We start from the raw sequence: 12,064 nt of genomic DNA, 5'->3' as shown, positions 1-12,064 counted from the left end.
TCTCATTTTCATAATATACCCAGGAATACCGAGCAAGACCATGCTGCTCCATTTTGCTATACTACTTAACTTTCTAATTACAACTTTCACCGCCTAACATATATTTATATACAATTGGTGGATCAGTTTTCTACACAATTCGCTAATTTCAAAATTTAATAACAATTCAGATTTTTACATAGTGACTACATGGTGACTACACAATTTCTACATAGTCACAACATATTTATAGAGCATGTATACTAATATACCTACATACCGGATGAACGTTTTCTGTTTATGCCTTAATTTCTAAAAAATCCTTTTATAAGGTGTCCTCGGAACTAACCAGTCTTCTTAAAAAGGTAGTCAACAAAAAGATAAAATTATATTTTGAGGGCTGGGGGACTCATTCAGCAATTAATATTAAAGCGAACATCAAAATCGAAGAATACGAATGGACGCACATCGGTATATTTCGGTATATTTTGATAATGAGAAGGTACATTTTGGTTTAGTTTTGGCGCTCGCACTGACTGCCACCAATCACAAAAATAATGGCCACTGAAGAGCACCAGCGTCTTGCGAAAATAGTGAAGAACTGCCATGAGAGTCTCCGGCGGCTGACAAAGGAGCATGGAGCCCAGGTGGCCTGGCAGGAGCACACAAGTCCAGAGAATGCGAAACGTCTGCTGGAGTACGCCAATGCCATGCGGGAGCTGGCAGCCATATGGGAAAGGAACGACAGCAACATGGAGCTGCAGGCTCGCAGTCGCATCAAATGGGCAATTGACTACATAACCAAGTACTTCTTCACCGAAGGCATATACATGCAGAAGCGACAGCGGGAACAGAGACTGCTAAACTCATACACCAGCGACCAGCAGCTGGGCGAAGTGACGTGCCAGTTCCTGGAGGAGCCACCAGACAGGTTACGGGTGCTGGACGTGGGCAGCTGTTTCAATCCCTTTGCCAATTCGCCGCATCTGGAGGTGACAGCAATTGACTTGTGCCCAGCCACCGATGACGTGCTCCAAGCGGATTTCCTGAAAGTGGATGTTACGCCAGGTCTTACAGGGCCAAAAGTGTGCGAGGGCAGCGTGAAGAGTCTTCCCGCCAGCCACTACGAGTGTGTTATATTCAGTCTGCTGCTGGAGTACATGCCCAGTGCGGAGCAGCGGCTTCTGTGCTGCCGTAAAGCCTACGATCTGCTACGCCCCGAAGGTATACTTGTTCTCATAACGCCCGACTCTCAGCATGTGGGCAAGAATGCGCATCTAATGAAGAACTGGCGCTACTCCCTGGCCAAATTGGGCCTGCTGAGGGTGCGCTTCGAAAAGCTGCCACACATCTCCTGCATGGTGTTCCGCAAGGCCATCAGCCTGGAGCTGTCTCGCCACTGGGCGAGCATTCATCGGGAGGAGGGCATGTGCGAAGCCATAAAAATACCGCAGGACGAAAGCTAGATAAGGCCGGGGGCCATCGGTGTTGTTGTAAATATTATGTGTGTCGACGTCTACTTATTTATGACTTAACTTATCTGTGTTAAATGTGAGTTAATAATAATAATGGTTGACGATTTATCTATATCGTAAATATTCAAATGCTATTGCTTAAGCAACTGTGCAGCAGCTGTCCCTGGTTCCGACTGCGCGAACATCGACGTGTTGGTATGACGCTTCTTCATGACTGTGGAGGCGCCCTGCGAGATTTTCATGATGTTGGGCGGCAGCGGCTTCTTGCGGTCTGCCTCCCATTCGGCGCGATGCAGCCGCTGGCGATGTTTGTACATGTTGGCATTCGAAAAGAAAGTCATTGGGCAGTTGGGACAGGTGTAGAGAACCTCTCCGGTGTGTGTGGAAGTGTGTTCCTACAGAATAAAGCTGGATTAGGCATCCAATTAGAAATACTTTCTCCGGTAAACTTACTCGCAAATCTTGGGGTCGCTTGAAAGCCTTTTCGCACATTCCGCACTTGAACTTTCGTTCGCATTGATGATTGTGGTAAATGTGTCGCTTGAGTGCTCTGGAGTTTGTCGAAGTCTTGTTGCAGATGTGACAGCGATGCTCGCCACCCGGCGGCTCGTGCACCGTATTCATGTGCTGCTTCAGGCCGGACATATGCCGCAGCCAAGTGCCACAAATCTCGCACTGCACGGGCTCGGGCTTGGGACGCGGCTCGTCGGAATGTTCCAGCTCGTGATGCTTCTTGAGATTCGTTTGGGAGCGCACGGTCTTGCCGCACTTATCGCACATGATGACCGTCTCTGGGTCATGCATGTAGCGCATGTGCTCCTTCAGTTTGCGCGCTGTGGGAATTCTGAAACGGCAAAAAGATCAACGTGAAGTTTGGCGTTTAAATTGAACATCGTAGCAGCAACTAACTTCTTGTTGCACTCGGGACAGGTGAATTTGTAGTCGGACTTGGCCACATGCTTGGACACCTTGTGATATTCGATGGCTGCCTTGGTGGTGAAGGTCTTTGGGCACTTTTCGCACTGATAGACCTGCTTCTCCTTGGGTTCCGTCTGGTCGGGCTGAGCTATGTGCGTTTGCTCATGCACCTCCATGGCGCGCGAGTCCTGAAATACTCTGCCACATTGCGAGCACATAAAATGGTCTGGATTCTGGTGAACCATCACATGTTCTGCCAGGTTTTTGCGTATCGTGAACTTCTTGCCGCAGCAGGCCACGTAGCCCGATTCGATGTTGTGCGTGAGGCGGTGATGGCTTCGCATGTCCGCAAAATTCTGCACCAGAAGATTGCATATATCGCAGGACAACTTCTTGAAGAACTTGATGATAATTTCATCGTACTCATTCTGCTGCAGCTTGCGCCGTTCGATCTCCTCGCGGCTCATGCGGACGGGCGGAACCAACGGCTTCGGACGCTTTCGGTACTTTTTGGGCTTGACTACGACCCGCTTGGGTATCTCAACGTATCGCTCTTCCGGCTCAAAGTCCGGCAAACTGTTGTCCGAGTCCCCATCGCTGCTGTCACTGTTGGATGAGGAGGAGGAGCTGGCGCTGTCTTCCGTGCCCAGCACAGCCTCGGCGGCCACAAAGTCATTGTCCCCATCATCGTCATCTGAGGCCAATTCCTTTTTCAGACGATCGGTGGGCTCGAGCTTGGGCGCTGGCTTTCGGCCACGGCGCGTACTCCTTCTCAGCTGGCGGCCGTTTCTCTCGGACGATTCATTCGATTCATTCCTTGTGTTTGTATTGAGGAACTCCGCCAGCGGCACGTCTCCATCTGAATCACTACCAAGGGCCTGCTCTTTCTTAATCCGCCTCTTCGCAGTGGTGGGCCAATCCGAGTTTCCACTGCTCCTTTTCGTAGCAGTTTTTGGTTCAGTGTCCACCGGATCCTCCAGAAGCTCCACCTTGGTCAGCGGTTCCAGCTCGTTTACCTCCACCTTAACCGCTTCGGGGGCAAAGAATCCCTCGGATAGGGCATCCAGCTCAAACAGTGGATTAATGGCCTCTGTCTCGCCACAAAACTCGATGGGCACACTTTTCGAGTCGCTTAGGCGCTGCTGGTGCAGAATATACACCCGCTGATGGAACTCATTGAAACTGCTCACGTTTTGCCAGCACTCCCGGCAGATTACCTCCGAATTATTATCCGCAATGGGTAGCTGCAAATACGAGACATTAAAGTTAGAAATATATTCAACTCTCTCCATTAACTTACCTCAACGAACAGGAAATGTTTGCTAATGGTCGCCCTGATGTTGAGCCGCATCCCTTCATCGGACAGCAGGCCGTAGGTTGCATTGGAGGTAGCCAAACAAAGCACACAGGCTGCCATGATGCTGTGCTATCAAATGCTCCGAATATTGTTCTACAAATCGAGCTCCATTCAGAATTTTATTTGTTTATTAATTTTTGGCAAGAGTTTGTTGTCAACAGTGTGACCGCGGAATTAGCGAAAAAAAATACCATCTGATCCTCAGAAATATACCGGAATAAAATTTCTTATATTATCCTGTAAATAAAACGACGGAAAACATTTTTGAATACTTGTATTTTTAAACCTATTTAAATAGAATTTACCTCATAATTTCCTTTCAACATTAGCAATTACCTTTGAAAATATATACACACAAATAGATCAAATGTACTGTAAATATACGTAATTTTCGAAATCAAAAAGTACCAAAAAGTATTAAGTACCTTCTAAAAAAGAAATACACTGAAATAGCTAACCCAAAAATACCGAAAGTCCACATGATCCACAAAACCCACAAAAAACAGCTGTGCGGATTTCGCGTTTTATTAAAACTTGCTAAAATTACTAGTTAGTTATCCCACTTAATTAATATCCAACCTATCCTTTGATGGCTAAACGTAAAAATAAAAGAACCCCAGGGCAGATACATCGCCACCGGCAAAAACATGGACTGCCTTCATCCAAAGCCACGCGGATGCTGCTCAACAGGTCGGCCCAAGGACCACAGGTAGATAATTCGCGCGCAAAACCCAGAATAACTGTAAGTGCAAGCATATAAGAACATAAGATTATATTATTATTAAAAAACGACGCGCATTTCCGCTTGTCCCGCGTGTGTTGCTTTCATTGTGTTGTTGATTGTTGTGTGAAGTGAATTGTTGTGGTACCCTTTGGCAGTGCGCAAACGCCGTAGCCAAGCAGCACCCGAAAACTTAAGTAGAGACAAAAATTGAGCAAGTTCCAGAAAAACCTTGACACGAATCGCACCATCGAAGGCAGAAAAAGTCCCAATCGAATCCAAGCGGCCAAAAGCAGTTACACAAACCCACCAAAAGTCAGCGAAAAATGGAAGAGATCTGGAAGAAAGTGTGCGCCCACTACGATGTGCCCGACCAGGTGGCCAACGAGTGGTTCACCCGCATCCAGCAGCATCTGAGCACGGACAGTCCCTCGCGTGCCTATCACAACTGGCACCAGATGATGCAGCGCAAGGAGTCCCACCTGGCCGAGTGCACAAATCCGAACATTGTGCTGGCCGCGATCTTCCAGTACTACCACTTTGATGGCAACCGCAGCTGTGTGGAGCAGAACTGCGAGGTGTTCCAGGAGTTCTGCAAGGCGGCCACCATCGAAGATGTGAGTAGCATAAAGAGTGCAACAACAATTGACCATTGTCTATAGCTGTGTGGGCTTAAACAGAACGATACGAAGAGTCTGGTGTGCAACCTGTTGGGACGCAAAACACCCGAAAACGAAGTGCACTGGTGCCACGACGATGAGGCCAACTTGTTGCAGGACGTCGATCTGGTGGTGCTAGCGTAAGTATTTGCTTATACAAAACGAATTGATTGCTCATTTGATGATTCACAAGTTCCTCGCCGGAGGAGTACAAACACTATACGACGCTGCTGCGTTCCGAGTACGCAAATCTGAGTGATGCGACATACAAGGCCATGCGCATCAAGGTGCTGGAGACACTGCTGCTTATACCCTCGATATATGCAACTGGGGAGTACCATGATAAGTACGAGGAGCAGGCACGCGCCAACATACGCAGCGAGATACTCGAGCTGAAGAAGTAATGCTCCGATATTGATTCCAAAGGGCGCTTTATTTGCTGCTTAGCTGTGTATTTAATTGCTACTTAAATGCCTCATTCGAATGCATGTAACCACAACACAGCCAAAGACCAAGACTGCTCCACGGACAGAGGACAGATTGGGGCGTGCATGGACTCTAGAGAAATTTGTATTCAAGTGTAATCAAAAATGTGTCTACTAGTTAGATTTTATGCCAATGTAAACGTAAGCCCTTTTAAGCTAGCCAATAAACCATTCCATACTCCAAAGCACTTTGTTTTACTCAAAGCACATTTCGAGTACCAAGGGTTGAGGGGGGACCGGGGCTCACAGTAAGTATGAAAGGTTTCGTAGCATTATATTTCAAACATTTTTCAATAAATTTCTCTCCCGTTTCGCTAGGTTCCAGCACAGCTCCAACTTACAGAAGAGGCCAGCGGCAGCTCTGCAATGCCACCAGCAGCGAACTATAGGGGGCCACGGGCAGACCACCGTAATGCACGCTTCGAGAAATTCAAAGATGTTCGCGGCAAGGTGAGACGACCAGAGGGCGGGACTCATTGCGTTAGTTAACTAATTCCATTTCGCTTATTTCAGAACTCTCCGAAGCGACTGCAGCAGAATGCACAAAAGAAGAAGAAAACGAATCGCGAATACATGAAGAAGCTGCTGAGCTCCATCAAGAAGAAATACAAAATTAACAAAAGTCCACACTTTAAGCGCAGGTTGGACTTTCGAAGGGATCCGCCCGCTGAGACAAAAGTCTTGCCCAAGCCAAAGTTTTATAGGCCTGCGAAGGTAAGGCTGAGACTGATTGTGTTAGACCTTTGATCACATATTTAAATGAAACGCAGGCGAATGGAAGCTCAACCCCAAATCTTCGCAATGAAACCATTGAGGATGGAGAAATAATTGAGGAGCTGCAAAGCAGCGACGATGATGACTGCGTGCTGCTGGATCCCCCAACGGCTTTCATAAACATCGATGAAGATGATGACAGTGATGGCGACGGACCTTCCACCAGTGACAGAAACTTCAACCTTTGCAAGCGTCGCGCTGAAGTGCTCACCTCGCCTCATCAAATATTGTTCAAAGACTGCCGTCGCGAAACGGCTCTTCAATACACATCGACACCACAGAAAAAACTATTGTATTCCACGGTGGCCCAAAAGGCCCTTTCAGATGCTCCCCCAATCGTTATAGCTGATAGCTTCGAAGAGCCAAAGCCGAAGATTAGCTTGCCAAGCTCCGACTCTGTCATTGTAATCGATGATGCTGCCACGGAGGACGACTACATTCCGTTGCCACCCAATGAGCCCAAAGAGAACGGCTCCTCCAAAAAGAATAGGAAGAACATCAAGAGGAAAAGCAAGAGCAACCGGATGAACGACAGCCTGTTCACCTCTGCCGAAAAGAAGGTGTTGGGCAAGTACAATAGCAACACATTCAACCCCACCGACGAGTCCGAGGAGACTGACAACGAGCCGAAATCAAACAAAAGAGCGGTGATCATCGATGGCAGCAATGTGGCCTTTGCGTGAGTGCTCCACACACGTGGGATGTATCCTAAATAATCCCCTAATCCCCTCAATACCCTGACAGGCATGGCAACTCAAACATATTCTCCTCGGAGGGCATCAAATACTGCCTGCAATACTTTGATAAAATGGGCCACAAAGTAAAGGCTGTGATTCCGATGTTCCGCAAAAATGCGACAAAATCCTCGAATCCCGAGCTCCTGGACAAGCTGCACAAGGAGGGCAAGATTGTGTTTACTCCATGCAAGAACTTGCCCGGCCAAATGTCCACCAGCTACGACGATCGGTAAGTCCTTGATGCAGTTGTTATTTTCCCCATATTTAATGGCTTGCTATTCCCCATCCTTTAGCTTCATCTTGCAGCTGGCGTACGAGTGGAATGCAGCTGTCGTGTCGAATGATAACTACAGGGATCTGATCAATGAGAATCCAGCATTCAAGAAGATTGTGGAGACGCGCGTTCTGGGCTATTCGTGGTGCGACAACATATTCATACTGCCAAAGGATCCGTACGGACAATGGGGTCCCAAACTCGATGAAATTCTAAAATGTTAATTCCTTATTGCCCTTATAACGTTTGTGTTAATTTGTTCAGTTAAGTTAAATCAGTTTAAAAGTCCATGAAGTGGTTTAGTTCTCTTGTGTCTCTATCGCCACTATCGTGGCTCCACAACTTTCCTTTCTTGAGTCACAGCAAGAACTGAAAAGTTGACAGAACATCGAAGATTCTTTGTTTATTTCTGCATTTGGCTGCTCAATCAAAGATTTAAGCAATGTTTTATAGCTCGTAAGAATTACTGTACAAATTTCTCGTATATATTTATGTGTATAAGCGCGTATTAGTATGAAATATAATGTATAATTTCGGCATCGAGTGTTTAGTTTACATCACAGGCGGCTGACCGTTGACCAGGAACGTTGTGGTGGTTGTCGTCGTGGTGGTGGCCACTGTTCCCGCCTCGTAGACTGGCGGCGGCTCATTGATGCCCACCTCCAGGTTGGTGGCAATGGTCAGCGTGGAGGCTGCATTGCTGACACCCTGCTTATGCTCGTAGTATGCTGCCTCGTCGTAGCTGGGCGGCAGATCCAAGGTCTTCGGCAGCACAGTAACCTGGTCGTTCTGGTCGCTTACACTGACGCTGCTGATGCCAGCGGCAGTAGCGGAACCACCATTGATATTGTTGTTTGTCACACTGATTTCCATCTCACGACGGGCTGTAGGAAGAGAAAAGAAAAACACTTTGAAATATAAGTTTGAATTAACGATAGCCGCGAAGCACCATTAACCGATAACTGTTGAGTCGCTTTCAGCTGTTAAAACGATAACATATCGCTGTTAAGCAACATTTACAAATAACGATAACAGGGCTCTGTGAACTGATGAATATCTGTTAAGTAGCTTTTAGCTGTTAACCTCAGCTGACTCTGCTGTGACGTCATCCGAGCAGCTGTTGCTCGTTCGGCGCGTTTCTAAATAATTTCGTTGCTTCTATAAAGTTTCTGTTTGTTGTTTACCTCACGCGGCTGCACTACCAGCAGCGCCAACAAAAGCGCACAAAAATCTAGTAAGTGAAACTATTTGCAGTAGTTCGAGCTGTTCGATCGCCTCACCTTCAGTCAGGTTTATGTAATACGCGTTGGCGCCACGCTAGGGTGAAAGTTAAGATGCATGCATGTGGCATACCGAAATCGAGAGATGTGTAAATGAAAATGTACGCTCTGCGCTGTTTGGACAATGCAACAGGTTTAGTCGCACCAATTTGAACTATCAGCGGGCTGCCGAAACAGGCAAAGTTTCCGCAGTACAAAGTGCAAAGACCGAAACGAATGATTGAACTCCGACTCGTGGCTCATTCGCCAACTAATTTCGGGGTAATTAAAAGTGAAAGCCCGCCAGAGCACAGCTCAAGGGCTAATCGGCATTGACAACTTGTTGACTTCACACCCGACTGACTTCTCCCGCGCTGCCATTCCATTTCACACACAAAAAACACTCAACAAAACCTCTTCACATTCCACAGCAGAAGCTGCTGCTGCTGCTGCCATAGATGTTGCTGCGTCGCGTTCTGGGCTATGGCGTCTTGGGCGCTGGCCTGGTCAGCACTGGTCTTAGTCTTCACACCAACGACTACGACCCGAACTCGCTGGGGATTGTGCGGCTGTCGCGCTCCGCTGCTGCCGTCGTGGATGTGGCGCTGACCTACAAGCGGGAGCTCTACTACAGGGACTGGGACAAGGAGACGCCCGAGTACAAGGCTGAGAAGAGTCGGGTGCACAAGATGGCGGCCGAGAAACTGCTCAAGCTGATCTGCACCAACAAGGGAGTGTACATAAAGGTGGGGCAGCACATAGGCGCCTTGGAGTATCTGCTGCCCAAGGAGTTTGTGCAGACAATGAAGGTGCTGCACTCGGACGCACCCCAGAATCCCATCGAGGACCTGTACAAGGTTATCCGGCAGGACCTCAAGTGCAATCCAGAGGACATATTCGATGACTTTGAGCGGGAACCGCTGGGCACCGCCTCCCTCGCTCAGGTGCACAAGGCGCGTCTGAAGACCGGCGAGATCGTGGCTGTCAAGGTGCAGCATCCGTATGTGAAGGGCAACTCTCGGGTGGACATGAAGACGATGGAGCTGGCGGTCAGTGTGCTGGCCCGAATATTCCCGGACTTCAAGATCCACTGGCTGGTGGAGGAGTCCAAGAAGAACCTGCCCGTCGAGCTGGACTTCATCAACGAGGGCCGCAACGCCGAGAAGGTGGCCAAGCAATTCGAGAAGTACAGCTGGCTGCGCGTGCCCAAGATCTACTGGCAGCTGAGCTCCTCCCGTGTCCTCGTCATGGAGTATCTGGAGGGTGGCCATGTCACGGACCTCTCCTACATCAAGCGCAACAAAATCGACGCCTTTGCGGTGGCCAATCGCATCGGCCAGCTCTACTCGGAGATGATCTTCAGCACGGGCTTCGTGCACAGTGATCCGCATCCGGGCAACATTCTGGTGCGGCGCACACCCCAGCACAGTGTGGAGATCATCCTGCTGGACCACGGGCTGTATGCCAACCTGACCGACAAGTTCCGCTACGACTACTCCAAGCTCTGGCTGAGCATACTCAACGTGGACCGCAAGGCCATGCGGCTGCACAGCGAGCAGCTGGGCATCAAGGGGGATCTGTACGGACTGTTTGCCTGCATGGTGACTGGCCGGCCCTGGGAGACGGTCATGCAGGGCATCACCAAAGTCAAATATTCCAAAGAAGAGGTGCGTCCATCCAACTATTTCTCTCTCTTGGTTTGCTAATGCTAATGTGATTCCATTTGCAGAAGAACACGCTTCAGAGCAACACGTCCCTGGTGCTGCCTCACATTTCGGACGTCCTGGAGCAGGTGGATCGCCAGATGCTGCTCATCCTCAAGACGAACGATCTGATACGGGGCATCGAGTCGACGCTGCGCACACAGAACCGCATGACCGCCTTCTGGGTCATGTCCAAGTGCTGTGTCCAATCATCGTACGCGGAGCAGCGGACGCAGCTGGCCAACACGCGCTCGCGTGTCCTCTGGCTGCGGCTGCGCGAACGCTGGGAGCTGCTCAAGCTGAACTGTTACTACCTCTACCTGGGACTGATTAACTTTGGTTTCCTCGAAGCACTCAAGCAGGTCATATAGCGATAGCTGAATTAAAAGTACAAAACTGTTGACAAATTACCTCGCTGTCTCTGCAGGGCCAGGGCCCGCAGCTGCGCCTCCCGCTTGCGCTTCATGGCACTCTTCAGGGGGATAAGGTTTGAGGGTTAGAAGGAGCAGCAGACCCGTAGCCGATCTCAGCTTACCATAATCACAACCAGCGGCAGCAGGAATACGAACAGAAACACCAGCGTTATGTACATCACATAGTTGGGATAGTAGTAGACATAGGGACCATCCCAGGCAGCGGTATACCCGTTGGCCCACCCAGCGGGAGTGGTTGCCAGTGTGGCATTATCAAACGACGTTGTGGTGCTTGTCAGATTGGCAATTGTGGTGGTAATGGTGCTAACCGTACTATTAATAGCGGGCGCCATATTTAACTCGTTTTGTTACTCGATTTTCTTGATTTTTGCGTAGCACGATTCGAAGTGTATCTCGATATTCCTTCAAAGGCGACGCGGCGAGGCTCGATCGAACTGACTAACTAGACTGGCCCGATAGGTTGGCGGCCAGCACCGAATTGATGGCCCATCCGGGCATGGGTCAGACCTGCACACACACACACACGCCCGGCACATATTTGCTTTGTAATCATTAGCTGATAAGGTGACAAAAGCAGCAACCCGAGCCAGGGGCTTACTTGCGGCTGGTTGTGATTTTGTTCTGTGTTTTGCTGTGTTCTGTTCGTTGTGTGGCCATTTATCTAATGAGGCGATATGATAAATGTGCGCAAATAGATATATACATATCTATGGACATGGACAACCATTTAGGCGAGTGTGTGTGTGCCATGATTTATGGAGAATGGGTAGGGCCGCCAGTTCAGTGGCCCAACTCTTGCAAATATTTATGTTTGTGTTCCACTCACCCGGCTCATCCTTGAGGCTCTGCGACATCGCATAGGAGCGCCAGCTAAGCAGCAGCACCTGCAAAATATTCATACTCGATAGCTGTAGTTTGTGGCAAGCAGAAGCAGGACTAGGAGCCACTTACGCGCAGCAGGAAGATCATGAAGCCAAAAAAGCACAGGGCCACTAGCAGTGCCCCAAGATTATCCATTATGTGTATCCAAATGAGTTAACACCTGGTTGGTTTTCTATCCAACGGATGAGTGGCGGTTGCTTCGTGATTCACGCGAAAGCCTTTGGCATATGTCAAGGCTCAAGATAAGATATGGCCCTAAACGAACTTGATTACATTTTAAGCGTTTGATCGACTTTTCAGCGGCATTGTCTTGTCTTGGCCGTGACTGTGACTGTGACTGTGACTCCCCCGAACTCTGGAGCGATGCGAAACGTTGCAGAACTGTGGCAAGCGTCAACTGATTTCCA

General features: G+C 48.9%; 6 protein-coding genes across 9 annotated transcripts; 4 read left to right on the top strand and 2 right to left on the bottom strand.

Annotated features, from left to right (window-relative positions):
• The first annotated feature begins 492 nt into the window (after positions 1-492).
• LOC117892053 (S-adenosylmethionine sensor upstream of mTORC1) lies at positions 493-1,575 on the top strand. Its single transcript, XM_034797981.1, has one exon. It carries the CDS (start codon positions 537-539, stop codon positions 1,443-1,445), a length of 909 nt encoding a protein of 302 aa, XP_034653872.1. The 5' UTR covers positions 493-536; the 3' UTR covers positions 1,446-1,575.
• Positions 1,438-3,859, bottom strand: LOC117892044 (transcription factor grauzone). The gene is made up of 4 exons (XM_034797970.1): positions 3,673-3,859; positions 2,364-3,616; positions 1,908-2,298; positions 1,438-1,849 (listed from the first exon to the last, which is right to left on the bottom strand). The coding sequence occupies exons 1-4, from the start codon at positions 3,787-3,789 to the stop codon at positions 1,586-1,588; spliced, it is 2,025 nt and encodes a 674-aa protein (XP_034653861.1). The 5' UTR covers positions 3,790-3,859; the 3' UTR covers positions 1,438-1,585.
• Positions 3,091-5,779, top strand: LOC117892057. 2 transcript variants are annotated; one of them, XM_034797986.1, is made up of 5 exons: positions 3,091-3,095; positions 3,775-3,782; positions 4,697-5,067; positions 5,131-5,249; positions 5,303-5,779. In XM_034797986.1, the coding sequence occupies exons 3-5, from the start codon at positions 4,777-4,779 to the stop codon at positions 5,511-5,513; spliced, it is 621 nt and encodes a 206-aa protein (XP_034653877.1). In that variant the 5' UTR covers positions 3,091-3,095; positions 3,775-3,782; positions 4,697-4,776; the 3' UTR covers positions 5,514-5,779. The 2 variants fall into 2 exon arrangements, with proteins under 2 accessions (XP_034653877.1, XP_034653876.1); XM_034797985.1 differs by lacking the exons at positions 3,091-3,095; positions 3,775-3,782 and having other exon boundaries at positions 4,583-5,067.
• On the top strand, positions 4,223-7,916 carry LOC117892045. Its single transcript, XM_034797971.1, has 6 exons — positions 4,223-4,471; positions 5,913-6,044; positions 6,108-6,308; positions 6,365-7,047; positions 7,113-7,334; positions 7,399-7,916. The coding sequence occupies exons 1-6, from the start codon at positions 4,319-4,321 to the stop codon at positions 7,601-7,603; spliced, it is 1,596 nt and encodes a 531-aa protein (XP_034653862.1). The 5' UTR covers positions 4,223-4,318; the 3' UTR covers positions 7,604-7,916.
• On the bottom strand, positions 7,843-12,062 carry LOC117892055. 2 transcript variants are annotated; one of them, XM_034797984.1, is made up of 3 exons: positions 11,727-12,062; positions 11,602-11,659; positions 7,843-8,263 (listed from the first exon to the last, which is right to left on the bottom strand). In XM_034797984.1, exons 1-3 carry the CDS (start codon positions 11,790-11,792, stop codon positions 7,932-7,934), a joined length of 456 nt encoding a protein of 151 aa, XP_034653875.1. In that variant the 5' UTR covers positions 11,793-12,062; the 3' UTR covers positions 7,843-7,931. The 2 variants fall into 2 exon arrangements, with proteins under 2 accessions (XP_034653875.1, XP_034653874.1); XM_034797983.1 differs by lacking the exons at positions 11,602-11,659; positions 11,727-12,062 and adding exons at positions 10,753-10,813; positions 10,877-11,258.
• LOC117892048 (aarF domain-containing protein kinase 1) lies at positions 8,463-10,751 on the top strand. 2 transcript variants are annotated; one of them, XM_034797973.1, is made up of 3 exons: positions 8,463-8,613; positions 9,070-10,305; positions 10,368-10,751. In XM_034797973.1, exons 2-3 carry the CDS (start codon positions 9,097-9,099, stop codon positions 10,710-10,712), a joined length of 1,554 nt encoding a protein of 517 aa, XP_034653864.1. In that variant the 5' UTR covers positions 8,463-8,613; positions 9,070-9,096; the 3' UTR covers positions 10,713-10,751. The 2 variants fall into 2 exon arrangements, with proteins under 2 accessions (XP_034653864.1, XP_034653865.1); XM_034797974.1 differs by lacking the exon at positions 8,463-8,613 and having other exon boundaries at positions 8,949-10,305.
• Positions 12,063-12,064: the final 2 nt, after the last annotated feature.

Source organism: Drosophila subobscura, chromosome E (genome assembly GCF_008121235.1).
Source record: "Drosophila subobscura isolate 14011-0131.10 chromosome E, UCBerk_Dsub_1.0, whole genome shotgun sequence".
NCBI classification, from domain to species: domain Eukaryota; kingdom Metazoa; phylum Arthropoda; class Insecta; order Diptera; family Drosophilidae; genus Drosophila; species Drosophila subobscura.
The sequence above is the reverse complement of the archived record's forward strand: the minus strand, read 5'-3'. Positions and strand labels throughout refer to the sequence as shown.

Bases quoted from the DNA above. Each gene is read 5' to 3' on its own strand.
- LOC117892053 (XM_034797981.1), top strand. From the start codon at position 537: ATGGCCACTGAAGAGCACCAGCGTCTTGCGAAAATAGTGAAGAACTGC.
- LOC117892044 (XM_034797970.1), bottom strand. From the start codon at position 3,789: ATGGCAGCCTGTGTGCTTTGTTTGGCTACCTCCAATGCAACCTACGGC. The intron at 3,617-3,672 runs GTAAGTTAATGG...TCGTATTTGCAG, and splicing joins AACATTTCCTGTTCGTTGAG to CTACCCATTGCGGATAATAA. The intron at 1,850-1,907 runs GTAAGTTTACCG...TTTATTCTGTAG, and splicing joins AGCGACCCCAAGATTTGCGA to GAACACACTTCCACACACAC.
- LOC117892045 (XM_034797971.1), top strand. From the start codon at position 4,319: ATGGCTAAACGTAAAAATAAAAGAACCCCAGGGCAGATACATCGCCAC. The intron at 6,309-6,364 runs GTAAGGCTGAGA...AATGAAACGCAG, and splicing joins AGTTTTATAGGCCTGCGAAG to GCGAATGGAAGCTCAACCCC. The intron at 7,048-7,112 runs GTGAGTGCTCCA...ATACCCTGACAG, and splicing joins GGCAGCAATGTGGCCTTTGC to GCATGGCAACTCAAACATAT.
- LOC117892057 (XM_034797986.1), top strand. From the start codon at position 4,777: ATGGAAGAGATCTGGAAGAAAGTGTGCGCCCACTACGATGTGCCCGAC. The intron at 5,068-5,130 runs GTGAGTAGCATA...GGGCTTAAACAG, and splicing joins AGGCGGCCACCATCGAAGAT to AACGATACGAAGAGTCTGGT. The intron at 5,250-5,302 runs GTAAGTATTTGC...ATGATTCACAAG, and splicing joins GTCGATCTGGTGGTGCTAGC to TTCCTCGCCGGAGGAGTACA.
- LOC117892048 (XM_034797973.1), top strand. From the start codon at position 9,097: ATGTTGCTGCGTCGCGTTCTGGGCTATGGCGTCTTGGGCGCTGGCCTG. The intron at 10,306-10,367 runs GTGCGTCCATCC...TTCCATTTGCAG, and splicing joins TCAAATATTCCAAAGAAGAG to AAGAACACGCTTCAGAGCAA.
- LOC117892055 (XM_034797983.1), bottom strand. From the start codon at position 11,107: ATGGCGCCCGCTATTAATAGTACGGTTAGCACCATTACCACCACAATT. The intron at 10,814-10,876 runs GTAAGCTGAGAT...ATCCCCCTGAAG, and splicing joins TGCCGCTGGTTGTGATTATG to AGTGCCATGAAGCGCAAGCG. The intron at 8,264-10,752 runs GTAATTTGTCAA...CTCTTCCTACAG, and splicing joins GGCCCTGCAGAGACAGCGAG to CCCGTCGTGAGATGGAAATC.